At 44.0% G+C, this 16566-nt stretch overlaps 1 protein-coding gene across 2 annotated transcripts in view; it reads left to right on the top strand.

Moving 5' to 3' along the window:
* RINT1 (RAD50 interactor 1) overlaps window positions 1–14279 on the top strand; it is a 36003-nt gene extending 21724 nt beyond the window's left edge. For both annotated transcript variants that reach the window (XM_040412686.1, XM_040412694.1), the window contains exons 8-14: window positions 30–255; window positions 1052–1189; window positions 7532–7731; window positions 8843–9057; window positions 9145–9325; window positions 10465–10583; window positions 13875–14279. In XM_040412686.1, coding sequence (XP_040268620.1) covers window positions 30–255; window positions 1052–1189; window positions 7532–7731; window positions 8843–9057; window positions 9145–9325; window positions 10465–10583; window positions 13875–14097 — 1302 coding nt within the window. In that variant the 3' untranslated portion in view covers window positions 14098–14279. The remainder of the gene's footprint in view (window positions 1–29; window positions 256–1051; window positions 1190–7531; window positions 7732–8842; window positions 9058–9144; window positions 9326–10464; window positions 10584–13874) is intronic.
* Window positions 14280–16566: the final 2287 nt, after the last annotated feature.

Consider the following 16566-nt stretch of genomic DNA (forward strand, 5'->3'; position numbering starts at 1 on the left):
CAGACAGTGTCTCCTTGTCTTCTCTGCAGATGGAGTTCACTCGAGGACTTGTCATGTTGGTACTGGAGAAGTTGTCTGTTGACATATCTTGTCTGTTGTATGACGATGTCCTTTTCTGTCACCTTGTGGATGAGGTGCTCCTGTTTCAAAGAGAACTCCACACAGCACATGGATATCTAGGCAGCCTGCCAAACTGCATGCACATCCTTTCAGAGGACACCTTCTTTCAACGATGGCTGACAGTGGAAAGGAAATGTAAGAGAGGACAATTTATCAAATAGAATTTTTGTCCAAAGGATTGTCTGACCGACAGCTATTTGTTCTAGCATCTCCATACGCATGCATCCTTGGCTCATTCTCTTTCCTCAAGAACAAAAGGTTAGACCAGTTGACATCCAGACACTCTCCATTGAGAGTTGGGAAGCCCCTAGATACATTAGGTGGTTGCCTCATCTCTCCGAAATCAGCGGCTTTGGCAAATATTTATCTAATTCTCCTCTGACAGCACCGCCGATAACTTCCATAAGATGGCCGCAGCTGACATAACCCATCCGTCAGTACTCTCCAGCGACTTCCCTAGAATTACTGTGCTAATGTCCTCTGCACTTTCCTCTGGGACCTCCACATGCACTTATCAAATCATGTGCACTGTGTTTCTGTGGAGGTTGATGAACATATAGTAGTACGTTGGATGTATCCCATGTCCCCCATACATTAATCTGTATTATATATAGACGGGCCAATCTCTTTAATGCATATAAAAACAGTTTTTACTTGCGATAGCAGCACAAAGCAATACTATAAACATAAGAACTGTGTCATAATGACGTTAATGGATTTATTGGGGTTGTCAGATTTACTGAAACATTTCAGCTCCTCTTTAAAGCCATGTTCAGCTTGGAAAGGTCCAAGTGTCTAGACGTGCCGTCGTTACGATGACTCTTTATACATTTCCCCATGTGAATTTTTTCATCTCCATTTTATATGCACTGCAGTGCTTCCCTTTGACTTTAATTGTAATATAATGATCCCAATTTTCCTTTATTGCTAGTGGCTCTAGAGAAGATGGATTCCATGCTGTCATCGGAGGCTGCCTGGTCCTCACAATACAAGGATATCGCCGATGTTGATGAGATGAAATTTCCAGACTGTGCAGAGACTTTTATGACTCTTCTGCTTGTGATAACAGGTAATTTACCTCTTCCAGTAACATTTTGAATCTAGAATTCTTTTCACGTTCCATAGACAAGTTCCAAAAAGTTATCACAACATCTGTTTAAAAAAATAAAATAAAAATTGCCACATTTTTGTTTTTAACTTCTTCCTGCCAGCCTCATGACCTCCATTTACATTATGGGCAGGAAGACAAGGTGAAATATGCCATGCATCTTTGGTGATGTACAGCTAGACTCCTGCTGCGACAGCCACAATCAGAGCTACTGAAGCTGTGACACAATTGCTGTTTTTATCTTAAAGAGTTATTAGAAGTTAATCAGTACATTATATGTACCTCAAAATGGTGGCATAAAAAAATTAAAATTCGTCCTACAAAAATAAGTCCTCATATGGCTACGTTGATGGAAAAATAAAGTTATAGCTCATGGAAGGCAAGGATAAAAAAACAGGGGCGTGGCCTAACTGTCATGGAGTGAGGACGTTTTCTGCTGCAGCTCCGATACCATCCTGCATTTATCCTGGGCATCCGTGCACCTTTTCACTCCCGTTCAGCGCTGTGGAGTCTAGCAAGTTACCTATACAGGTCAGGCTGCTTTGGGGTCCCGGATTCTCCTTCTAAGCGATCCTGCTGGCTTGCGGCCTACACCTTACCTCTGGCCTGGATCCCGATCGCCATCTTGGAGGCCCAGTCTGCGGTCCGCGGTATCTGCCTGCACTGGAGTCTGGCGGCGGTGTGGCCTGGTCTGCTTCTGGAGGAGTGGGGTCCTGATCTCCTCCGCTCCCTATCGGCTGCCCTGTGGTGTCTCTGGCCTGCCGCTCTGCTCTGGAGGCTGCCGCTACACGCGCACGCAGGGCAGGAGGAGCGGCAACGATCCGGTCTGTGCATCTTGGCTGCCAGCCATTCTCTCCTGCGGCTCTCTCGCCTGCTGCCCTATCGGTCCCGGTGCTGGGCTGTGGCACATGTCGGCTCTGCAGAGCTGTGACTCACCGGCTGGCTGCTTCCTGGTGTCTCCTCTCCCTGCTTCCTCGGCTCTGTATGAAGATAGCATCCTGACTGGAGGAGCGGCTTGACTACAGGTACCGAAAGTCTACCCTGGGGGATCCCTGCTCTTGCTTGCTGCTGCCTCTGTTATTGGGATACCAGTACAGGGCCCCCCAAAGGCCTCTTACTATCTGTCTGCCTGACCTAAGGCTATACTGAGAACCCCTTTTACTATCGTATCTGCCTGCCCCCCATCACTTGGGGCTTGAGCTGTCCTGAGGACATCCTGAGCCTGCTCTCCACTGCATATTACTCTGTGTGACACTGGACTGGGAGTACTGCACTCTCTCTGTGACAAGTGGCTGTTTCCTCATTCATGGGACGTAAAACTGTCGGTTCCAGTGGCCCGACACAGTCCAAAGTGCTAGCTGACGCTATGAGTCAGACGGATGACAAGCGGGCAGGCGAACCCTCGGAGGTGGAGAGGGTGGATTTGAGTAAGATAATGTCGGCAATTACGCAGTGTCAGTCCACGCTTACAGTCAAAATAGACCACCTGCAGTCTGACCTCACCTGTCTTAGGCATGACATTGATAAAATTCGTGATAGGACCGCAGAGGTGGAGAGAAGATTGGGAGAGGTGGAAGATGTGGCCCACTCTGGAGGGAATCTGGTCAGGGCTTTACAACAGCAAGTTAAATCCCTGCAGACGAAAGTCGACGACGCTGAGAACTGTAACAGGAGGAATAATGTCCGTATTATGTGCCTCCCAGAGCGGGCTGAGGGCCCAGTGCCTGAGATTTTTGCGGAACAATTCATTAAAAAATGTTTGGATCCCATCAGTCTTTCCTCCTCTTTTGTGGTGGAGCGAGCACACAGGATACCTACTAAACCCCTGCCACCGGGGTCTCCGCCACGTCCATTCATACTGAAAGTTCTGAACTACCGAGATCGTGATGCTATCCTGACGGCAGCGCGGCAGCTTCAGGAGATCAAGTTCGAGAATTCCAGGATCTCATTCTACCCAGATTTCTCCTCGGAGGTCCAAAAGCAACGACGGAAATTCACGGCGGTGAGGGCCCGCATGCGTGAGAAGGGCATCCGTTACGCAATGTTGTACCCTGCACGCCTTCGGGTTCAAGACGGCGAGACTTCTAGATTCTTTTCCACTCCGGAGGAAGCTTCGGAGTGGCTTGGCAGGAGAGGCTGAGTCTAGGAGGGTCCCCAGTTCACGGGACCTCTTCATGTTCCACGGATGTCCGCTATATTTGCGGGGGCTGAAGTTGCACTGAACTTCTTCATTATCCCTGCTTCGTTATGACCAACACGTTAAAGTTGGGAACCGTTAACTGTTCCTGATGCCTTATCTAGCTGGAAAGCTAATAGTCTTAGTTTGGGTTACTGGGCTCAGATAGGTTGGGTGGTCTGGGCAGGGAGGGGGGGGGGGGGGGGAGTTATTTACGGGACTTATTTCACCTGTTTGCTATTTGTTTTATGTGTTGGTGTGTTGTCTTGTGGTATGAGTGTGGGAGTGAATGTCCTGGGGCTTTTGCGATTTAGGTGTTCGGCTTTATAACATGATGGCAACCTGTAATTTTATCTCCTGGAACGTCAGGGGGCTTAATGATAAAGTTAAAAGATCTCTTGTATTCAATTAGTTGAAGAAATTCTCCCCGGATGTGGTCTTATTGCAGGAGACCCACTTGAGAGGCCAAAAGCTTCTGGCATTGAAGCGACCATGGGTAGGATCATCATTTCATGCTGTATATAGTAACTATGCTAGGGGAGTCTCTGTCCTAGTATCTAAATCAATCCCCTTTCAACTACATTCCGTGCAGACGGACCTGTCTGGGCGTTATGTAATTGTCCACGCTGCTATACGGGGAAGGGACTACATAGTGGTGGACGTATACATCCCCCCCCCCCCCCCCCCCCTTTCAGAGAAGAGTATTAGATGACATTATGGGAAAGTTATCAACTTTACCGACTGATCCACTAATTATGATGGGAGACTACAATGCAGTGTTGGATCCGATTGCTGATAGACTTCGTCCCCAGGTCTCGCATAATAGGTCACTCGTTAATTGGGCTGATGCGCATGCACTGACTGAAGGATGGAGATTTCTTCACCTAAGTGACCACCAATATTCCTGTCACGCGGCTTCTTTTGATACCTTGTCCCGTATAGATCTAGTGTTAACAGGGAGCTACTGCCGTGGTTGTCTAGGGTGGAATACCTCTCCGAGGGGTATCTCTGATCATGCCCCGTTACTAGTGATTTTGACAATGCCGCTGGCACCCCAGGATGGGCAGTGGCGTCTCAATGCTAGATGGCTGGAGGTCTTACCTGTGGCTTGTGCAGCTTTAGAGGGGGCAGCAGATTATTCGGCTTCTAATGAGGGGTCAGCTAATCCTACTGTTGAATGGGAGGCCTTTAAAGCGGTGCAACGCGGCACATTTATACATACCATTGCCTCGCATAGGAAAGAACTAGTGAGTACTAGGACCAAACTAGAGGAAGAAATGGCTATTAAGGAGGATGTATATACTAGGACCCCTAACCCGGAAACCCGTGAGATGTGGGAGGAGGCCCAGAGGAGATGTCCTCTTCACTTATTGGAGTACACTCAGAAGAAACTGGGGATTAAGGTGCACAGAGACAGTTCTATCGGTTAAATGTAGTCCCCACTATGGAGTATATTACTTGTAAACTGGAAGCCTGGGAAAATTTGCCGCTGACATTAATAGGTAGGACAAATATGATAAAAATGGCCTTACTGCCGAAACTTCTATATCTTTACAGAGCAGCTCCCATAAAGATCCCCCATACCCATTTTGATTCTCTAGATAAGATTTTCTCTCCCTTTCTGTGGAATCATCAGTCCTCTCGCATTGCTAGGAAATCTTTGCAGGCCCTTTATAATCAGAGGGGGCTGAGACTACCAGACATGTATGTGTACTATATCGCTGCCCAATTAGTGTATGCCTCTTGGTGGATTAGGGCAGATGCCAATAACCCTGCAGTGGTATTAGAGGCGGCTCTCGTGGGCTCTTTTGAGGTATTGGACAACTTGGTATATCGGGGGGGGGGGGGGGGAGGACGAAGTGTCTCCAGTCCTGCACTAAACTTGTGCAATGGCTGCGGTGGTAATGGCTTGGAAACAATTTGTGGTGACACACATTGAGAGTGAGGGAGGCGATACCTGGTCCCCATACATGTCATTGTGGCGCAACAAGCAGTTGCAAGAATTGTTTCACTTGTCTGATTATGAATTCTGGCCTCAGAGGGGTGTGAAGTACCTTACGCAATTATATGTGGATGGGGTCTTCTGCTCATTTGACAGCCTTCGTAGGGAATACAACTTGCCTCATACATGTTTCTATCGGTACCTCCAGCTGAGGCACGCCTGTGAGACCCAATTTAAATCCTTATCCTTGTGTCTGAAATGTGGACCCATTGAATAGGTGGCTCGGTTGAAACAACCATATAAACCCATTTCATCATTCTATGTTGAAATTATGAAATTGCAGGATTCGCCGCTGTGTTGCTCCTTTGAGCGTTGGAGGGCTGATATCCCTGATCTGGAGGCGTCTCACCTGGAGGAACTGGGCTCGGTCTGGAAGAACACGGTGATAAGTGCTCGGGATCAGCTCATTCAACTTAAGTGGTTACACAGGGTTTATCTCACTTCGGTCCGTCTGCATCATATGCGTATGCTCCCAGACCCTTCTTGTACCAGGTGTGGTGAGCCGAGAGGATCCTTATATCATATGGTATGGACTTGTGAGGCGGTACTGGAGTGAGATTTGTCATTTTGTCTCCTCAAAGTTGGGGCTCCCGGGGATACTCTCCCCTATAGTCTGTCTGCTGGGATTGGTGTCGGAAATAGTACCTACCAAGTATGGAAGGAAGCTGCTCTGCTTATTTATGTTCTACGGGAGGAAAACAATCCTCTTAAATTAGAAACCACCAAAGACCTGGGTTCTTGGATCCAACTGATAAATTCTGACCTACAGATGTACAAACTCACTTTTGCAGCAAGGGAGACTCCTGATAGGTTTGACCAGATTTTGGCACTGTGGTTATGTGCGCAGGGTACTATCTGATTTTATGTGCGGGTGTCCGGAACTCCAGGTTGTATGAATGTGTGGATGGTTGTCTGTCCTGTACTCGTTAATTTGCCATGAAGTATTACGGGTCTGCTCACTGATTTTTCAACACAGTCATTGTTTTACTTTGATATTTTTCCCGGTCAGGGATCTTTGTATGAGTACTGGTACTTGGATTTGTTGTCCAGCTGTCTTTGTTTATGTATCCCTTTGGGAATTGCATCCTTTCAGAGGTTTTCCTTTCCTGTGATATTGTTGGCCCGTCCTGAGGTTAGACCATCAATATCAGATTGACGAAGGTCCAACACCCCATCTTATCAGCTGCTCAGGAGTAGCTCTGGTGGAACTACACAGCTCAATTTATTGTTTAGTGCAGCGTTCCTCACCTCCAGTCCTCAGGACGCACCTGCCGGTCATGTTTTCAGGATTTCCTTAGTATAGAGCAGGTGATATAATTAGTGTCAATGCATCAGGACTTACCACAGGTATTCATTCTGTGGGATATTCTCAAATCCTGACCGGTAGGTGGGCCCTGGGGGCTGGAGTTGAGGAACACTGGTTTAGTGGATGGAGCTGGTTGTTGCTGTGGTGAGAGGGAGCAGTGCTGCAGTAACCAGCACATTCCAGTACATTCTGCATGTAATAAGAATCCTGAATGGATAGTGTGAGACTGTGCAGGGACATGGCCCCCAACTGGTAAAAATCCAGCTGGGCATTCATTGTGAACTGTTAGTAATTAATTCAGAAACTTCTAGCATTAATAAACAGCACAACATAGTCATAAGAGTAGATGCTCCCGAGTTATTACCTGTGGTATGCAAGTAGTTACTAAAACTGACATGTCAGGAGTGGCGACAGGTTTTCTTTAATAGAACTTTCAAAATACCGTACATTAGGAAATTATATAAATTATTTTGTTTTCAAATATTTGCTGCCTTTTCTGTAATCTTGCAATTATAACCTGCGGAGAGGGCTCCCCACACCTTCACTCGGGATCGGTGGGGTTCACGTTGGTCGGGCATCCACTGATCTGCTAGTTCTAACTTATAAACTAGACACAGCCCCCTCAAGGATGTGATATGTGCATATACTGTAGATCAGCGTACGTAAGGCAGCCACTAGTTTGACAGATCTGAGCGGTACGCTCCGTTTTTAGGATTGTCAAGGACTGATCTACAGTGAGTAATACAGTCCTGGTACCAGCATGTCCAAGTTGAATGTATGATTAAAATAGTTTTTTTTTTCTTCTGTTGTGATGAACAGACAGATATAAGAACCTCCCCACAGCAGAAAAGAAACTCAAGTTTTTGGAGCTGCAGAAGGATTTAGTTGATGACTTCAGGATCCGTTTAACACAAGTGATGAAGGAAGAGAGCCGAGCTCTTCTTGGCTTTAAATACTGTGCCATTCTGAATGCTGGCAATTATATTGCAACTGTGCTTGGCGATTGGGCTGACAACATTGTAAGTAGATGCATAATGTGCAGGAGTAGCTGTACAGTAGGGCCCACATGGCTAAAACAATTAAATGCTTGTTTAAACTTGACGTGTGGAATCAGAAAGGGCCTGATTCTGTAGCCAGAACTTTGCCTGTAAGTAGCTAGTTGTGTTCTTAAAAAAATCTTGCCGTTTTTTATTTAAGGCTCTGTTCAGTGCCAGGTCAGTTGCATGAAAGACGCCAACAACAACCAAAAACGCAATTTCCTGATAATGGGGTCCATCGAGCTCTGCACAACATGTTGTTTTGATGGGAAAAAATTGGGTTAAAGGGGTTAATCCAATGCTAAGACAGACCTCCCAGAGTGGCTGACCTGTGGTGGAGATCATACTTATCTTGTCCCCACCACTGGGTTCGGTGTCTAACCCTCCTGGGTTGGCTCTTCCTCTCCCTGCAGTGCTGAAATCAACATCTGTCAATGGCACATGGGACCAATGAAGCCAGTCACAGGCCGCAGCGGTGACCTGCTTCCTATGTGTCACATGACCAGTTTTCGTGGCTGCAGAGGTCACGTGTAACCCCACTGGTATATGTTGATTTCAGTGCTGTAAGGAGAGGAAGAGACGGCCCGGGAGTGTGACACCAAACCCAGTAGTGGGGACCAGGTAAGTATGATCTCCACCACAGGTCTGGGAGGTCTGTCTTACTATTGGATAACCCCTTTAAAGTCCTTTTACGCTGGACTACTATTGGACAGATTAAAGGGAACGAACATTCATATGAACGTAATTGGCCTGTGCAAAGGTGCTTGTTTATCGGCTGACTCCAAAATCGTCAGTTCTGGGCAGGAGATCATGCTGCAGTGAATCCGTATGAAGACTAGTGATGGCAGTAGCATTCGCTCATCCCATAGAGGAAGTGATTGCTCCATGTAAATGCAGCCCTCACCTCCTCTGACGAGCATTTGTTCCCGATCATTCAGTGCCTGTAAATGCGCCATTATTCTTCGCTTCAGAAATGACTGAATCTGAAGCTTCCTAATGGACCCTCTGATGCAAGTGTTTGCTAATGTGCGAGGTCTGGACCTTATCTAATGATCAGTCTTATTGGTATGTAATGCAATGTCTGTGTTTGCAGTTCTTCTTACAGCTGCAGCAGGCGGCACTGGAGTTCTGCACTGATATGAATTCTAGCAGTAAGCTACAACTCGGACAGCTGGCTTCTATGGAAATCTCCGTCTTTGATGATATGATTAATCTCCTGGAGCGATTAAAAAATGATATGTTATCACGTCTGGTAGAGCATGTTTTCAGAGAAGTCAAAGAAGGTGCAAAGATGTATAAGAAAGAAAGGTAAGTCTGTCTATCTAACCTTTTTTAACAGGAAATTCTGTCTACAAAGCAGAAGTGCTGACTTGTCTTCTTACGTGCCCATTCTAGATGGCTATCGTTGCCATCACAATCAGAACAAGCCGTGATGTCATTATCCAGCTCAGCATGTCCAATGCTACTGACACTCAGGGACCGTCTTCTACAACTGGAACAACAGCTGTGTCATACTTTATTCAAAAGTGTTTGGCAGATGCTTGCTGACAAGCTGGATTTGTTCATTTATCAAGACGTAAGTATGCAAGAGAATTCTAATTAACGAGATCTGAAATAGTTAAAGAGCCTATGTCGGCATGATAAACCCTATTAAACCTGCATACTGCCTGGTAGGGTTGATCATGCTGATTAAACTGATACCTTAGTTATGTTTCTAAGCAGCCTTCCTGAGATATGAACATTTTTATTATTGAGCAAGTTAGCTCCTTCAAGCACCAAGAGGTGGGCCAGAAGCCTTGGAGCGCTGCTATTTTAACACCCATCTCCTCTAGGCACTCCCCCTCCACCCCCCTCTTAGACAGGGCTAGCCATCCCATCTAGCCCTGAATTCTGGCGCCTCTGACCCCCATCCCCATATTTTTCTCCCCCATACGGCGCTTTCTTCGCTGCAACCAATGAGTGGCTGGACTCGCATGTTCTCAGCCGAAATGCATGATTTTCTAATTGGTGGCAGCAGAGTGTGTGCTGTACGGGGGAGGAGAGCATACTTACCTTGCAATGTTCTCTCTGCAATGCCGCTGGACCACCAATGACTTCTTGTTACATTATAAGACCACTGTGTCGCCAACATTTTCTCTGAAGGGGCTCATGAAGTATTTACATATTGACGATATATGGGGTGTATGCTGAGAATAAAGGAGGTACATAAGTGGGCAGGGTGCAATTGTAATTTAGGTGACACACTATTGGGATAGCTGGCATGTTGTAACAATGTTTTTTTATTGTAAAGGCAATCTAATGTATGTAGCATGCAGTCAATTAGACCACCTTTACAATAAATGGCATCTGTAACTTCTTCAGTACCGCCGCTGTACTTGTACGGCAAAAGTGCAGGTTTTAAAAATAGCACCCGTTCACAAGGGCAATATGACCCATACCTGCCAGATTTCTGCTGTTTTAAACAGCAGACACCCAGGGCACATGTCTGCGTTCAGCGATAACGCTGATCGCACACATTTAGCCCCTTAGATACCGAGGTCAAATGTGACCACAGCATCTGAGATCAGAACACTTGGGAGCGCTGCGCTTTCAGGGCTGCAACGGTTCCCCTAGTGACGGTGAGGGAAGCAGTGTCCTGCAGAAAGGTGATTAGTTGTTATTCTGGAAATACTCCTTTAAGTTGTCACTATTCTTTGCTTGAATGTATTTTCACAGGTCATCTTGGCCAATCATTTTAACGAAGGAGGAGCAGCACAACTGCAGTTTGACATGTCACGGAATCTCTTTCCTTTATTTTCCCATTATTGTAAAAGACCAGAGAATTACTTTAAGCAGTGAGTATGCATTTCTACAAGTATGCATTTCTTCAAGCCACACTGATTTTTCATGGCCTTAAAAGGGGGGACTTGGAGGAGCGTGTATCGCTATATGCAGATGATATGCTGCTATATGTAGGTGACCTGATGTCTTCCATAGACCTTTATTATCTCACTTATCTCTGAATTTGGCATTTTCACCCCCTTAGGCCTCATGCACACTACCGTATTTTGGCAGGCAGTCTAGACTGCTTATCAATTGGAATAAGTCTGTGATACTCCCATTGCCCCCGGTCCTGGAAAATTTCTGTCTTGCTCATACTAAACTTAGGGTAGTATCCTCATTTAAGTATCTGGGAGTTGACATCGCCATCAATCCCCATAGATAAATACCAGATAATTTACTGCCTCTACTAACTAAGTTTAAAATTAAGGCTGCCTTGTGGCATAAACTGCCCATATCCCTAGTGGGTAGGGGTAACATAATTAAAATGGCGCTGATGCCGCAACTCTTATATGTGCTCCATAATTCTCCAGTATGGATCCCTACGCATTATTTTTAACCCCTTATTATACTTCCTTTCAGCTCAGCTGCAACACTTTAAGGGATGGAATATGGCGTAGGGAGAGGAGGTAGGCTAGTTGCATGGGCGTCTGGTTGTTATTCGCCATTAGCAGTCCTGGAGGGGGATGTAGACCCTAGGTTTAAATCTGCTCCTATTCTGGGGCTTATGAGGAGGGTGTGGACTAAGGCTAGAGAGATCTTTGGTATCTCAGGACTGTTCACTATCTCTCCCATCTGGAATAATCTTCTTTTACCTGAATTATCCTAATTAACGGGGTTCTCCCAATGGGGAAAGAATGAAATTTGGAATATTGGCCAGTTATACTCCCAGGGACTTCGAAAGCAGTTTCAGCAGCTGTGTCCTGAGTTTGGCCTCCCCTCCACACATTTCTATAAATACTTGCAGCTGAGGCACGCATTGGATGCGCAATCCAGGCTTTCCTCACTACATCACACGACTCATCAGACGCTTGATGTTGTGGTGGCAACAGGGTCTGTAAAAGGAGCTATCTCAAAAGTCTATTTTTCATTGCATGAGGACTACTTTTTTTAAATTCCCGTCTCAGATTAAAGCAAAATGGGAAAAGGATGTGGGAACAATTGCTGACACCCAGTGGGAAGATGTGCTCGCATTAAGCCCAAATTTATCCCTTATGCTATATAGAGTATATAAAACCCCGGTATTTCTCTATAAAATTGGAAATAGGACTGACTTCTGCTGTCCAAAGTGTGGGAGGCAGGGGCTGACTTATTTCACGTGTTGTGGAGCCTTATTGGCTAAAGACTGTTATGTTTTCTGTCTCAGGGGGAGGGATTTGTTGTTGTTGGATTGCACTCACGGTTTATTCTTTGACTAATTATGATTGAATTGTCTACATGATGTCTTTTTGAATCCAAATGACTTGTATCTTGTGATCTGAAGTGCACTTGTTTTGTACATGTTTTATAAAAAAAGAAAATATTTGAATCAATAAAAATGATCTGATTTAAAAAAAAAAATTAAAATCTTGTTGGCACACACCTCGGGGAACACTATTGCATTTTCACCCCCTTAGGCCTCATGCACACTACCGTATTTTGTTTCCTTGTCCGCTCCGTTTATATTTTATTTTTTTTGCTGTTAGGATGCGGACTTATTCATTTCAATGGGTCCGCATCAGTATGTCTGTTCCGTAGCCCCGGAAAAAAAATAGTGCATGTCCTATTTTATTCTAGTTTGCGGACAAGAATAGGCATTATTACATTGGATCCGCAAAAATAACAGATCCGCAAATAAAAACGGATGCCATACGGAGGTCATCGTTTTGTTTTGTCTTTTTGCGGTCATGTGCATGAGGCCTTAGTGACATCCATTTAATTTTTTAGTCTTAAGATCGATAATATTTCCACCCCTTTGTGTTCTAACAGTCATAACTTTTTTTAATTTTTTTCTTCTACATTTTTAATTTTGCGGGATTAGTTGTAGGTTTTTTGGTAACCATTTTGGGGTGTATATATAGTGTATTAAATAACTTTTATTATTTTATTTGTAGGGGGGAAGATAAAAAAAACCTGCAATTTTTACATTATTTTGTGGAATTTATTTATTTTATTTTTACCACACAGTGAATGCCATAATCTTATTATGTGGGTCAGTACAGTGATGATAATGCCACATTTCTATATGTTGTTTTTTTTTTTGTGTTTTTTTTCTTCACTATTTCTCCTTTTCTCCTGTCAGCAATGTAACTGCTCCTTCTATCTCCTCCAGACTGAAGGAGAAGGGGGGTGGCTGCTTTAACCGCTCATATCTCTGATTTGGTACCAGCTAGAGATATGGGCTTTGTATTGTTTGAAAGCTGGCAAGCTTTCAAACAATACCAAAATGACAGCAATATCTTCAGTACACGGGAGGATATCACTGTTAGAAATCGGGATACAGGGAACACACCTGAAAGTAAAAAAAACGTTTTTTACCCACGATTATTCCCGACTCAATTTCTAACAGTGATATCTCCTACTGTCATTTTGTGTGAAAGCCTGGAATGCCATCTTTCAAACAAGACCAGTTGCAGTCTTCTAGTTGCTACCATTCAGGAGATATCAGCAGATAAAACACCCCTTCCACTTCTGCTCGGCTCGGGCAGAACAGTTTAGTACTTTTCCCATAGCCGGAGCTGCGCTCAGGCAGAACAGTTAGGTGGTTAATACAAGATTTTAGCAAAACGACTGGGTCAGTTAAAGAAAGTAACCCAGCATTTTGCTAAGGCTTCTTTCACATGTGCGGCTGTGCTCTCCAGCAGGCTGTTCCGGCACAGAATGCTGTCCAACAGCCGGTCAAAAAAATAAAATAATGTTATGTGCAGCGTTTTTTGTCTGGCCAAATCCCGGCATATCAGACGGGTTGCAGCTGGATCTTCGCCGGACCCAATTATAGTCAAAGGGACAGACAGGCAATCCGGTAACATCCAGCTAGGCTTGATCCGGATAACTCCGGCAGGTTGTTACTCTGCTCGAACAGCCTGCCGGAGAGCACAGCAGCAAATGTGAAATTAGCCTTAGGAGATTGGTCACTAGTTTATGTTGCCCTTAGGACACTATAAAACTGTTGACATTCAGTCATATGTATGAATATTTCAGCAAATACTTCACAAAGTATGATACCTGTCTGTCTTGGTAGCTCCCCTCCCCCTCTTTGGCTGTGTACTGTTATCACATCTCAGTTGTATAGACGTGTATATAATTAACATATCTTATTATTACAGTGTGAAAGAAGCCTGCATTATTCTGAATCTTAGTGTGGGCTCTGCCCTGCTCCTGAAGGACGTGTTACAGTCTGCAGCACAGTTCATGGATAAAACCGCTACCAATGACAAAGTGCCCTCTGCTACAGCAGCACTAAATGAACTTGGAGTTTATAAGCTGGCTCCTCAAGATGTGGAAATCCTTTTCAATTTACGAACAAACTGGCCAAATACTGGAAAATAATTCTTTCTCCATCCATACCTTTTCGAGCATCAGTCAGATTCTTCTGCATTAGCCATTTATAAATGGGTAAAATGATGGTGAATGAACCAACTATCATTTAAGTAAGGCTACTTTCACATCTGCGTTTTTTTTCTTTCCGGTATTGAGATCCGTCATAGGATTTCAATACCAGAGGAAAACCGCTTCAGTTTTGTCCCCATTCATTGTCAATTGCATTCTGTTCCGTTGCGTTCCCATACCGGACAGAAATCCACTGCAAGCAGCGTTGTTGTGTGCATCATGGGATACTGATCAAGATGGACCCGGCCTGAAACACAATGCAAGTCAATGGTGTCGGATCCGTTTGCTCAGACACAAAAGAAAACTGAGCCAGCGCCCATTGATTTACAATGGTTTTGGTGCCAAATCCATCATAGCCATTTTAGAGAGAATACAACGGGATCTGTTCAGAACAGATGCAGACGGTTGTATTATCCTAATGGAAGCGTTTGTGCAGATCCCTGCCAAATCCAGCAAAAATGTGAAAGTAGCCTAAGGCATATTGTAAATTTTCCTCCATGACAGGTAAGATCACATACACATACCATATGTCATATGTCATTTTTAAATTCTGCAACCAGATGGGGGTTTTTTGGAGTCTGCATCAAATTTTGAAAATGTCTGAGTGCACGGTGTCTTTGTGAATTTGAGAGAAATACCATCTTCAGCAGGAGGAGTGGTGGCTGCACTTTAGAATTTTCTCTCGAATGTATGTTTGAACTGCTTAAGTGGTAGACAAAAAAAACTTTACGTTTTTCCTGGCTTTTGAATAGAACTTCAAAAACAATAGGAAAATCGCATGTACTAAAAATACTACTTAAAGAATGGCGCTAAATCTATGTGTACATAAGTAATGTTTCTAACTGCAGCCATTAAAATGTTTAAAAGAGCCTTAATCATAGAAAGAAATATATATATATATATATATATTTTTTTTTTTTTTACTATATGAAAGCATCCTGCCATAGTGGACAAATATCAGGCTATTTTTGCTTGGCTACAGTACCTGGACCATCATGGTGCTACTTAGCCGAACTAAGATTGCTATACAACCGTCCGGCAACCTAAGTTTCACTCAGTGAAACAACACATGCAAAACCAGCCTTAGGTCAATTTCATAGAAATGCCATATAGGAAAAAATAAAATCCTGGTTCAACTGCAGGCCATAAAGACCTATGATGCTAGGGGTTCAGACCCAGACAGGGTGGGGAATTTGCACCTATTTTATGCTGCTGTGAAATTGGCCGAAATTGTGCACATTATGGAAATCTAATTGCACATCGCCTACCTTAACCTGCCATTTCAAATTTGCAATGAAGACGGAAGCATGAGTCACTACTTGTGTTGTGTAACTATACTAGGATTCATCAAGGCTCTGATTGCAGTTTATACAATTAAAATGTCTTTTCTTCAAAAACTAGTCAAGCGGTCAGCAGAAATCTGAGTCTTAGGTTTGTTTCACACTTTGTTGGTATGGTGTGCATTTCATATTTGGGGGGGGGGGGGGGGGAGGGACACCTAAATAATCACATTGGATCCTATTGGTTTAGTCCAATTTCAGAAGGCCACAATGAAGCCAACCTGATAAAGATCTAGGACTGTTTGATATGCATGGACACGTTTCAACATTGTACTGATGTCTTCTTCAGGTGTATGATGCAGTAAACAAACACAACGATTTGGCATTCATCCCATTTGTAGGATCAGGACTTGCATGAATAAAAGAGTTCATAAGGTTTTTCTTAGATAATTGATCATTGTGAGAACATATTCTGTTTATGTCTTACCAGAGGTCGCACAATTTTTTTTTCCAAAAGAGTAAAAAATACTCCTCTTACCATTTTTGAGGAGTATTTTATTTTTACCCGAGGAGGAGTATAAAATTTGCAGTAATTCAAATACATAATATATAGGCCTACACTTGTTCACATCTGTGTTGGAGGCTGCATTTGGAGCCTCTGTTGCAGATTCTGTAAAAAAGTATATGGTAGCCTATACATTTTTTGCTGGACTCTACAAGCTGGAAAATACATGGTACACTACACTTTCCCATCCTGCAAAAAAAAAAAAATATATACATTTTTTTTTTTTACAATGTAACTGTATGGTGACCGACGCCACAGTGTGTCTGTTAACATATACAGTTTTTGTGTATGTTGAACTTATGACTAAAACCCAGCCTTACATGCCCGATCCAGCACTTGCATTATATTCATTGTTCTGCTCATCTAACAGAGCAGAACAACAGAAATATATAGTGGTGGTGTTAAAGTGGCCTAAGAGGTGGGTATTTATGTGGGGGAAACATTACTAATTTAAATAACAGCAGGCAATTATAGCTAAGGGATAAAGTACAGTCCAATATACTGGATCTTCCCTGTACATTATCACTTGGCTATAGTAGCCTGCCTGCATTCACCACATACATC

This window comes from Bufo bufo, chromosome 1, assembly GCF_905171765.1.
Source record: "Bufo bufo chromosome 1, aBufBuf1.1, whole genome shotgun sequence".
Classification (NCBI taxonomy): domain Eukaryota; kingdom Metazoa; phylum Chordata; class Amphibia; order Anura; family Bufonidae; genus Bufo; species Bufo bufo.